The sequence below is a fragment of the Protopterus annectens genome, chromosome 3.part1, assembly GCF_019279795.1.
Source record: "Protopterus annectens isolate FY-2018-M chromosome 3.part1, PAN1.0, whole genome shotgun sequence".
NCBI lineage: Eukaryota > Metazoa > Chordata > Ceratodontiformes > Protopteridae > Protopterus > Protopterus annectens.
The window spans coordinates 73332809-73345805 of record NC_056732.1 but is presented as its reverse complement, the minus strand read 5'-3'; the positions used below and the strand labels follow the sequence as shown (position 1 = coordinate 73345805).

Here is a 12997-nt window from a genome sequence, read left to right as displayed (position 1 = left end):
TCACGTCTTGGCTGGGGTGCCTCCCACATTCCAAAGACATGCGTCTGGAGCATTTCTCCCTGGGCCTCCACTGAAACTGGGCTCTGTCCCAGTCGGACTTTCCCAGTAAACAAATGTTAAATAAAGAAACTGTATTTTAGTAAAGAAGTCTCCATTTTCATTATCCTGGTGCACATACTGTAAAACATTAAATGAACATTCATGTCCATTCCTCTGTTTCAGTCATATAATTATAAAGATAATTTGCTATAATTTTTCTATCTCCAAATGGTTTACATATTTGCTCATTCAAACACCTGTTACATTCCCCACATAGAATCCTATGCATTTCCTAAATTGTGCTATATAAACTAAATGATGAGTTTCACAATTTGTATATATCTTCAAAGTATTTACTTGTCCAAAGATGGTGGACACCTACAATCAAAAACTGATATAATTTTTTTGTTACTTTTGTACCTGGTATTATGAGAACTTTTGGATGGAAGTGTTTGATTTACAAGTACCATACTGCTGTGTTTTTTTAAACTACAGTTTATTCCAGTTTGCTGCACTGCAGTGCCTTATCCTTGGTGGCTCCTCTGTCCAGCTTATTCTAACTCATAGCTTTGCTTTGGGTGTTTCTTGATTGTTGCAGTTTGCTCTAACTCGTGACACTGTAGCTTTTTTTTTATCTTTCACTGAATGGATTTTGTGGACTGTTACATATTTGTCTCGAGGATGTTAATAAGGATAATTATTATTTTGTGAAACTCTTCATGACTAATTAGAATTAATTCAGATTTAGAACTGTAGACTATTTGTTGGAACTGCTGAATCATCTTAAGAAGTAGATGGAAGCTTGCTCTAACCATGTTGTCTTATTTTGCCTTTATGGAAAAGTTGATGTAATAGAGCTTAATGCTGATCTATTGATTTGCTCCATTGTACATTGAATGGTCATCATTTTCAAGATTTGGAGGATTTTGGGCATTCTGCTAGGGGTTAGGGCAGTTTGATACTTCTTTTGTTTTGATTTTTCATCCAGGACATTCTCTGCCAGTGTGTTTTATTTTTATTTATTCAACAGTATTCAGTATTATTAATTTTGTTCTCAGAGTTCTCATCACTAAATGACATTGCATCGACTTGTAATATATATTGTTTTTCTTTATAAATGTGTGTACTATATTCTTCACTTTGATTGTTTCAGTGATTAGAGAATAAGCACTAATAAAATTCAAGTTGCAGTTGGTGATGAAGCATATTTTTTCTTACTGGCAGTATAAAAAACATATGTGTTGGATACATACCATTTGTAGGCAATACCTACATGGAAATGTTTCATGCTACCTTGTAGCAATTTCTCTAAGGACATTATTTTTTCTATAACACAAAAGTTATTTTCAGATCCTTCTCTCCTTTAAAGGAAAATATTGTCTTTCTCCTACAATACCACGTAGTCCTTCAAATGATTCTTAAAAAAATCCCAGTGCTTATTTATGACCTATTTTATCATTCTAGTGTGTCTATTATACGTCATACAATATCTAACAGCATCCTTCCTTCATTCTTCATGTCTTCTGTTGACATCTACAGCTTCTGGAAAAGAGGCTGTACTTTAGCTGCCCCTCATCTCATGTCCTGCCCTTAGTTCTTTCTACTATTGCTTGTTCATTACCCCTGTTATTAAGTTCAATGTATAAGGAATTTAATTGCTCCTCAAGAAGTGTGTTATCTGTTGTGTATTTGAGTGTTCTTTACACTTGACTATATGGTGTATTTTAAATATATAGCTAGGATGCGTAAGTGTTTGAGATAAATAATTATTGACTTTAAAATACTAATTGATATTATTTTGAAAATATGTAGTCAAATCCAAGAATTCTATCTTGTCATTTTATATGCATGGATGGAATCTTAATAACTCTTTAGTAGAAGTGAAATTTCCAGATGTTTATGCAACCCCCCATTAACATTAAAATATTCTTACCATTAAAAATAAATTCTTGCTCCCAATAAGCTAAAACAGTATTAGCACAGGCGCTGGTGACTTGAATACCCATCACCAACTAAGAAATTTGTTTATAATATTTACCCTGAAACAGAAATAAGTTATTTTCCAGCACAAGTGACAAGTCAAATAGGATATTTACATTTACTGTCTAGTACTTGCTATACTGCCATAACATTTGTCTAAGTGTTTCTATACCTTAATCATTCAGCATCACAGTAAACAATGAATCTATATCAAAAGTTGTGAAATAGAAACTCTTAATGATTTGTCTGTGTCCACTAGTTTGCTAACTGTCTTAAAAATCATCACTAACATGAATGTAACTGGACACATCGCATAATCCCTTCAATTTATATTCAATATATAATGAATATAAATATCATGTCCATTAGGGGATTATCCAGAGATTTATGAATCTTCACAGGAATATAATAACTGGGTGTTTTCGGATAAGGTATATAAAAATATTACAAGAGTTTCATTATTAATTTTCATTGAACCTCCATTTCATAAAATATATTCTTAACATGCATAATTGTTTGATTTACAACAAATCCTGAAATGAAGCCTATAAGAATTAATATAATTTAGCAACTCATTCACAACAGAAAAATACTTTTCCATAATTACAACTGAGCTTCCTTGATCAACACTCTCAGCAATTATATTGTTATTATTCTGCATATTAACCAGTTATTCCCTCTCCTCTGTTGTCAAATTGAAGAGTGGCAGTTTAATTTTACTGTCATACAACTCATATATTTTCATTTTCACATGATTGTTGTCGTTGTCTTTTGGCTTTTCCCGGTTAGGGGTCGCCACAGCGGAACTCCTGTCTGCTAATGATTGATTTTCACGGTGTCGTGTTGCCAGCTTGATGCCCAACCTTCGACTAAGGCACGCCCATTCACGCATGTCTTTCGGAATGCCACTCGACGTGCGGGGAGGACATGCAGACTCCACACAGAAGGCACTCCCTGCACACTAGCTGAGAATCGAATGGGAAAACCTCTTGCTGTGAGGCAACAACGCTACTGCTGCATCACCGCGGATGTGTTCATTTTCATTTTGTCTGTTGGGAATAAAAGTGCTATTTTTTTCTTAATCCATTATTCCATGATGGGTTTTGTGGGAAGAAAAGTTCCCAACTTAGTTGCTTTGCAAAGGTTATATGTTTGGTTACAGTCTCCATCCACATTTGGAGCAAAACTACATCCCTAATTTAAAACATAGTTCACTTTCAATCAGTTAACCTGGTTCAAGCCCAGAATCTACCCATTTGGAGCTTCCAGTTTGTGTGTTGCTTGTTATTAATATGTCTCAGGCAGAAATGCATTTCTTTTTTAATTATTACAATATATAGTACTGTGGTAAAATACCAATAATCAATATTTTTGACTTGTCTCAGAAACAAAGTGCTCTCTTTTATTCATTTACATAACTTCATGGAGTATTCTGAAATCACATAATTTCTTTCTAATGAAAGCCTTTATTCTTATATTAAGGCAGGTGAAGGTCGTTGGGGTACAGATGAATTGGCTTTCAATAGTGTTCTGGCTAAGAGAAACTACATGCAATTAAGAGCTACATTTGCAGCCTACGCAATTGTAAGTAACATTTTGCATTACATTTGACACAAATGTTTTAGTATGTGAAGGACTGTTTACCATAAGTTGTCTTTTTTCAGACTTTGGTTATATTTGTAGTTCTATTTACAACTTCTTATTTTCATTTTAATTAAACTGGCACAATTGTTTTTTTTTCAGTTAACTTTCACATTCTTAAACAACAATACAGAAGAAGAAACATACTTAACTCCCTAGTGGAGAAAAATCTTAACAATAATTTAAGAGTTGTACCATTACCCAATATGATCACATTCAATGCTGCATTATTCCTAACAGCTCCATTAAGAGGTAGATGTTGGCTGCAGCTCTCTGAAAATTAAATCTGAACTTCAATGAGACTATAAAAATCATACTGTGTACTCAACCAGCCCCTAAAAAGTGCACCAAGATATTGCACTGTAAAATTCTGCAATCCTTTTTTATAACTATCGGTTCTATGTGTATCAGTATGAATGTCACCATTTATTGAATTGGCTTCAACTACAGATGACATCCTACTGAAATAACTGTATTCCCTGTTACTAATTGCAATATCAGCTCTTTATTCATGACCTCTAAGAAATGCATATCTAAATGTCCCTGGAAAATTAAAAGGGTGAAATTCAGAAAAAATTCTGCCCTAGCCAAAGGAGTAGTTGCAGATAACCATAAGGTATAATGCCTGATAGCAATTTATAAAGAGTTCAAGAACTGATTTCAAGTAGTTTGTAGGTCAAAAAAGATGCTTGTACTTAACTTTTCTTGCAGATATAATGTGCATATTTCCAATTTTCATCAGTCACTCTGAAGGTCTGAACCACACACATGGTTCACCAATGCATGCTGAGATTCCTGAATCACTGCTCTACTTTTCAGCAGACGCTACGTCGCTACGTGCAGTATAGTGTGATCACATAGCTGTAGGTGCTCTGAGTAGCTATAGAAACTTATAGTCTTCAGTCTTCTTCCTTTCAAAAATAAATAAATACGTAATAAATAAGTAAAAGCCTTACAGCCAAACTACTAAGGTGCCCACATTGCCTGAATGGACATTACAGTAACACTAAACTGCTAGAGGTAATGAATGGTGCAGGATGAAGGCTTGCACCAAACTACGTGGCAGAATAGTATAGCACATTAGCCCACTCAATGAATTATTCATAAAAGCTCTATTTTGGAGCCATTTTTCTGAATTGGGAGATGATAAGATTAAAGGCAGTTTGAGTAACTCACCACCAGCTAATGTCGATCTATATGATAACCTTTCTGAAACTCATCCAAGGTATGGAAGAACATGCTTTCAGTGTGCATAATCTTTATCAGTACAAATACAAATTAAACCAGAAACCGTGGTGATCATTAAATTAGAATACAAGGCCTGAGGTGTGTCTATGTGTGTATGTGTGTGTGCATGACGACACTCCTGGATATGTATTGCTCATGAATAGCATTCTTACTCCTTCATCTAGAGAGGTGGGAAGGTATATAGTTATAACTGCATGCTGCTACATCACCATTTAACACTGTCATACTCAAAACGTATAATCAGTGAAAACCGTGTCAGAGAGTACATTTTAAATTACTTCAGTAAAGTCAACCAATAATGTCCAGTCCTTTGTTAGGGACATTTCTAGCACATTAACTGCTACTTTTCTTTCTTGTTTTCTTTAGCTGCATGGAAAAGACATAGAGGATGTGATTAAAAGTGAAACTTCTGGTGACCTGAAGAAGGCTTATCTAACAATAGGTAATCCCTCTTTTGTATTTTCATTAACATGGTGCATGCTACAAACTCATGGCAGGTTACAAAATGAAGTGATCAGTGGTCGTAGGTAGTTAGAGTTTTTGACTTCACGTGACAAAGTGGGCTAACAAATTGCATCTTGAGACCAAAAGTCCTGAGAATGCAGAGTCAGCAAAAGGATAATACAAGATGACATGCAACTTCATTCAAAAATTGTACCAGACCTTGCAAGTAAATCATTTTCCCTGATATATTCAGCAGCTGGCACTTATTTCTATTCATCTCTAAGGCCGACAGCTGCCACACAGTAAGGCGCATGCTCTTTTGACACTGCTTCTTATCCCTGCCAGTACTAATACATTGTTACACCTCTGAGCTGGTGATAGATTTAGTCCTTCATATAGTCTCTCTGTCCATAGTCTGCTGTCAGATGGATTTCTATATATGAGTGCATGTTTGATATTGGACACATGGTGACATCTTAAACTCCAGTTAAAGACCAGCTGTAAAATGAAGATGAGGGCTGTAGCATTCAGTAATATATGAATCACGAAGACTGTTATCCCCTTTCTTGCAAGTTGCATGCATTTCAATCACAAAGTAAGTACATGTTGATTAATGACTGCTACTTGGTGGGTCATATATTCATTATCCTGACTGGTAACACATCATTGTACAAGCTGCACCAACCTCCAGATGAACTGCAGCTGAGGGCTCACTGAGGGCTTATTCCAAACATAGTTTTATTTCTGTACTCTAACTGCCATAGCCATTTAATAATCACAGAGAAACATTCATTGCAATGTCTTGTATGTGTGCAAGTAACATTTTGCTCTGGCTGGAGGGAGTCTTATCTGGGCTGTAAGAAGTTGTGCCCCGCACTTACATTTGACCAATTGCAGGTTCATATCAGGGGAATTGTCCATATGGATTGCATTTTGTTCATATTCAGTCAAATTTAATTACTTGAGAGGGGCCAGAAACAGAACTCAAGTTCTGTAAAACTTCAAAGAAATGTTGCTGACTAATGATTCAGAAACATTGTTTTATTAATTTTCTTTAAAGTGTGAGTTAGAAGCACTGACATTTAAAATGACTTGCTCTGAGTTGCACACTTTGTACAAAATGACAAAATACAATGCAGGACTGCAGGAAAAGCACAGTGACAGTTCATAGCTTTAACTGTACATGTAAAATTGCAAGCATCTACATTTTCCCCTCTGTATCCTACTTATGCTTTTGTACTTATAACCCAAGGCACATCAGCATACATTTACAGTTCCATCAAATAACTTTACCCATGCAGTACCACCTGCTTCTTCAGATCTCATTCTGTGTTGACTACAAAAGTCAAGCAATGCATTGCTTTATCACAGGTGATGCTTTACTTGGAACAATGTCTGGCAGAAGGGTCATGTTAGGCTCAGCCCTACAGTAGCTGTATGACCACCAGTTGCAGATATTGGTACTGTTATGACCTTTATCTTCTGCACTGAATTCAAATGGAATTTGTTGATTTACAACCTTCTTGAAGTCATAACAATTGATGTTTCAGTTTTATAGCAAGGCATGCCAGTACACGTATTGTAATAAAGCTTGCATTCAATAGCATTGCTTAATATCAGAAGTTATTTATAGTTCTGTATCTAAGCTGGATTCTCTGCTGGTGATATATCCTGTGAGTTCACAGCACCTGACTGTTATCTAACAGAATGCTCTTGTCAGTAGCTGTTATTGTTCTGTCCGCATATAATCTCATCACTTTTGGGGCATACACACTGCTACTTCATTGCACCGCCTGTGAGCACTGCACTTACACAAACCATGATTAATACCGCTTATATGAACAGGAGCACATCATTTCATTTCTAAGGGACATGCTAGTAGAAAACACGTAAGCAATTCCACAACTGTAAGAGGTATACCAGTCTTATTTTTATAGCTCGGCAGTACATGTTGTATTAGTTTATTGAACTAACAGCTAAATCATTAAGGTTCTACTTTTTGTTGGCAGTCATACAAACATGAATTACTATGTTGAATTTCAATAGCTTCAGTGCTACTATAGTATACCGTTTGTTTCCTGTAGTTCATAATGACTGATCAAAGTATTCCAGTTCACAAAAAAAAGCCATATTGCATTGCAAGAGGATCACTGAATTTCTTTCTTTCTTGCTTTCTTTCTACTGTGTAACACATTTCTGAACTAAATTCAGTCAACCGTAAGCCTTTATATGTAATGAATTGTCAGCTAAGTTGTACAATTTTAGTCTGGTGCTGTCGCTTATCTGAATTTGTCACTACATATTGCAGTAATATCTTTGGAAGGTTGTGACATAATGAAATCAGCTATGCTATTGAAAAGAGATTTGTCTTAATTTCATCACTGAAATGTATCAATTTTATCTTTTTTCAATTGAATATTAGTTCCAAACACAAGATCTCAAAAGACTTTCAACTGTCTTAGATCTTGCACCATCCTATTTTTCATGCTTGATCTACTTGCATATTTGACTATTCACTCTTATTATGAAAACATTTATTCACGCTGATCTTTTGTTTAATCAGTCACATGAGCATTATTCTAGGGTAGGTTGCCCTTTTTTTTCCGCAGATCTTTTAAGGAAATGCAGATTTGTCTGTTCTTTAGAATGCAGTCAGCCTGTAGTAGTGGTCTGACTTGTTTTATAACATGATTTTAGTTAGGCTAGGCTGCTTCTTTAATCTATAACTCTGTCCAGTTTATCAAATTACAACTGACTCTACAAGGAAGAATTGTTCAAGTTCTGTTGTATTCTATATCTATTCATTCATACATGGTTGAATACAGCGATACGCTTTCTCTGTAAGTTTACTTTGGGCTTCCAGCCAACAATGACTGTGAAAAAACAAGAATCTGACTTCCTGCTTTTTCGGGTTGGGAGGGTGGCCTAATGGTTAAGGTGTTTGCCTTACAAACACAAGGTGCAGGGTTTGAATCTCACAAGGGATAATTGGCTAGGCTTAAAATGGCTCGCAAGGGCAGTTAGCCTAGTACTAACCTATGAACCTATGATAAATTTAAATAATATTTTCTTCCTCCTTCCCACCATTATTTTGGGCTGCCTTCTCCACCACCCACTTTACCCAGTCATTCCTATGTTAGGGTTGAGAACAAGTTCCATTAGCTAGCTCCCTGAGTAATGTGATAGACTTATAGTCTGATCATTTCTTGCTTAGGGCAGGAGCCTTATCAGCCCATCCATTCCCTAGGATGCAAGGGTCAAGTGGTTGGAATGAACTGTTCATGACTGTATGGCGATTCCATCTCTTAACTCCCTTAACTCAGGTAGCTGTGATTTCCACAGTGGCTGCTAGCAGAGGGTGCATACTGGCTACTACACATGCCAACTTTCTACCAAATATAGAGCGCCACTAAGTGCAGTGCAAAATTTAGCCCCAGCCCATAATATTGCATGCCATACACCTGCAAATCCTCTAGGTGTCAGCACTGCTGTGAACCAGGGTCTATATTACATTATCAAAAAGTAAATTAATCGAACAGGATTTTACATCAAACTGCCGTTCATAGGTCGAGATAGGTGTTCAGTGTTATTGCCGAACTACAAACCTCTCCCCTATCTCGACCCATGTTAAAACCCATTCCTAGGTTGGCTTTTGGTCTTCGATATTACCGTTTTCGAACTTCAGTGTTCGACAACAGTACAGTCAATAGCGTTCGCTTTGACATTCTAATAGTAAACCCTCCTAATGCTAACACGCAATACTTCTGTTAAACTGTCGGTTGCATTTGGCACGCCTAGTAAATATACTTGCTAGGTAACTATGAGAAATCACCTAACTAGACAATGGTCCCTGGCCTAGTGTGAAAAAAAGATACATATGGATTAGTAATCTGTTATGATTAACAAATACAAATAAATAAATGATCATAATAATACATGCAATGTTAATTTCTGAGAATAATTTTACTTTCCAAAGCCAGAATGATGTCTCACATTAGTAACATAGAAAGGACTTGAACCAACAATGAATCCTTTGGTATGTCACTGCTTGCTGATTTTTTTTCCCTAATGTTCTCCCTGACAACCACCCTCTGCTTCTGATCAGTCAACCTCTAATGCACTGTTCATTTGGGCTTCACACCTATGTCGTATAATTTTCCAACTAGCCACCTATTAGATACAGTGCTAAAGGCTTTGTTGAAGTTGAAGCGCATGACATAAGCAAAGTTCACCTTGTCTATCTCAGTGGTAACCCAGTCATAGGACTTAGTCATATTAAATAAAAAGTGAAGCACTTGAAGCCACCAATACCACAAACTACGACTTTATTAGACAAAAACTAATACTTAGTCATATTAAACTGACAGTCTGTGCTACATGAAGTTATACTGTCTCGAATCAGTCACAGGATAATCATTCAGACATGTAATTACTTGACTTCTTTCTAGTTCCACCTTTCACTGCCAAGCTGCAGTTTTGTGATACTGCTGCTATTAGTAATCTAAGGTCATGTGATACCACAACTATCAGTGATCTAAGACCATGTCATACTACTGCTATTACTGATCTAAGGCCATGTCATACCACTGCTATTACTGATCTAAGGCCATGTTCTACCACTGCTATTAGTGATCTAAGGCCATGTCATACCACTGCTATTAGTGATCTAAGGTCATGTGATACCACTGCTATTACTGATCTAAGGCCATGAGATACCACTGCTATTAGTGATCTAAGGCCATGTCATACTACTGCTATTACTGATCTAAGGCCATGTCATACCACTGCTATTACTGATTTAAGGCCATGTTCTACCACTGCTATTAGTGATCTAAGGCCATGTCATACCACTGCTATTAGTGATCTAAGGTCATGTGATACCACTGCTATTACTGATCTAAGGCCATGAGATACCACTGCTATTAGTGATCTAAGGCCATGTCATATTACTGCTATTACTGATCTAAGGCCATGTCATACCACTGCTATTACTGATCTAAGGCCATGTTCTACCACTGCTATTAGTGATCTAAGGCCATGTCATACCACTGCTATTAGTGATCTAAGGTCATGAGATACCACTGCTATTAGTGATCTAAGGTCATGTGATACCACTGCTATTACTGATCTAAGGCCATGAGATACTACTGCTATTAGTGGTCTAAGGCCATGTCATACTACTGCTATTACTGATCTAAGGCCATGTCATACCACTGCTATTACTGATCTAAGGCCATGTTCTACCACTGCTATTAGTGATCTAAGGCCATGTCATACCACTGCTATTAGTGATCTAAGGTCATGAGATACCACTGCTATTAGTGATCTAAGGTCATGTGATACCACTGCTATTACTGATCTAAGGCCATGAGATACTACTGCTATTACTGATCTAAGGCCATGTCATACCACTGCTATTACTGATCTAAGGCCATGTTCTACCACTGCTATTAGTGATCTAAGGCCATGTCATACTACTGCTATTACTGATCTAAGGCCATGTCATACCACTGCTATTACTGATCTAAGACCATGTTCTACCACTGCTATTAGTGATCTAAGGCCATGTCATACTACTGCTATTACTCAGCTAAGGCCATGTCATACTACTGCTATTACAGATCTAAGGCCATGTCATACCACTGCTATTAGTGATCTAAGGCCATGTCATACCACTGCTATTAGTGATCTAAGACCATGTGATACCACTCCTATTAGTGATCTAAGGCCATGTGATACTGCTGCTAATAGTGATCTAAGGCCAAAACATTATGCTAGTGGTTCACTGAAGTCCATGGCAAAATTTTTTTAAATATCTTGGAAAGCAGCTCAACTGAAATTAAATCTTACATCCACGCAAATTCAAAAATTATTTTATTTTTCTTTTCCATAGCCAATCTTCCATTGTTTTGTTTGTTTCCATCCATAACTGCATCATCTTGTAATGTTGGTGCTTTGCCCTGTGACTTGTGTGGAAACAGGAAACTGAAGCATTTATCCAGTTCTGTCTAATATCCAGCATTTTGAGCTTCCTTCCATCCATTTTTCTAATAAAGGAGTCACTTTTTAATTATATCTGTGTTCTCCAATGTATCTGAAAAAATGTATTTAGCTCATGCCTCATCCCCTTAACTACCTCCTTCTGTAGTGCTAGCCTACCCTGCTTATTGACCTTTGTTGTTTTTCCTTCCTGGTTCTCATGTTTTATCATTGTCTAGACTTACGTCAGTGATTATGTGTTTTACCTCTCACTTTACTTGCTTGATTCTTCTTCAGCTGCATGGTATCAGTATATTCCACACCCTACGTAATGCAGTTGTCAAGCACATCCACAGTTCTCACTCTGTTGCACCCTTTGATACTATTTATAACCATGTTTCCAAAGTGAAGTACATTTGCTCTCATATAATTTTGTATGACTATTTTTATTTCACATGTCAGCATTACCCTGCAGGTGGTAAAACCTGTAGCAGCATGACCATTGCTGGTCAGGGCTGTCTTGATTCATTTGCTGTCATTCATAGGCTCATAGGTTCATAGGTTCATAGGTAGGTACTAGGCTATCTGCCCGAGGACATTTATAAGCCTAGCCAGAGTGTGTCGGCTTTCGCCTCCCCATTGATTAATTAACTGATCCTCTGTCAAGCATTGCCAATGAAGTGATCCCAGGGGTGTATTTTCTGCTACCCATCCACTCGTCAAGGTTTCTCTTGAAGAGTGTTAGTGAGGGGCTCTGCCTGATGTAATCTGGAATTTTGTTCCAAAGCATGGGGAGTCTCTGTGACAGGAATCTATCCCTCCAGCATGTTCTATTTATTGTTGTGGTGAGGTTTAGCTCACTAGAGCACGTGGCTCACAGTGACTTGGATTTCTTTAGGTGGAGCATGTCCATCAATTCTGAGTTGGACATGGCTTTGTAAGTCAGGCGGAGATCACCTTTGAGTAAGCGATATGCCGCTGAGTACAGTCGGAGTTTTTTCAGTCGGGCTGCATAGGACATATGTTTGAGACCAGTAATCCTCTTGGTGAGGTACTTTTGTGGTTTTTCCAGCTGTTGGAAGTGTCTTGTGAGGTACATCCCAAATGGGGTATTGTACTCTATGATGGGTCTAATGAGTGATGAGTAGAGGGGCACTATAACCTCTTAATTTCTAGATGTGAATGTTTTAGTAATTAGATGGGCCACATAGGTTCATAGGTTCATAGGTTCATACTAGGCTATCTGCCCTAGGGCATTTATAAGCCTAGCCAGAGTGTGTTTGGCTTTCACCACCCATTTTAAATTAATTTTGCTATGCCCTTTTTCTAGGTTAGTATACTGTGCCTCTGTCTAACAGTGACACAGAAGTGATACCCGCGGTAAACCTATGATCTCCCATCCACTCATCAAGATTCCTCTTCAAGAGAGTCAATGAGGGACTCTGCCTTACCTGGACTGGAATTTTATTCCAGAGTGAAGGGAGCCTCTGGGTTATGAATCTGTCCCTCCAGCATGTCCTATTTATTTCAATGCTGAGGTTCAAGTCTCTCGAGCGCGTAGCTTGATGGGATATGGATTTTCTGAGGTGCAGCATGTCCATTAATTCCGGGTTGGACATGGCTTTATATGTCAGGCACAGATCGCCTCTGAGCAGGCGGTATGCCA

General features: G+C 37.4%; 1 protein-coding gene across 1 annotated transcript in view; it reads left to right on the top strand.

Moving 5' to 3' along the window:
- ANXA13 (annexin A13) overlaps positions 1 to 12997 on the top strand; it is a 293708-nt gene that overhangs the window by 204801 nt on the left and 75910 nt on the right. The window contains exons 8-9 of the mRNA XM_044066589.1: positions 3502 to 3603; positions 5275 to 5350. Of these exons, the coding sequence (XP_043922524.1) occupies positions 3502 to 3603; positions 5275 to 5350 (178 nt within the window). The remainder of the gene's footprint in view (positions 1 to 3501; positions 3604 to 5274; positions 5351 to 12997) is intronic.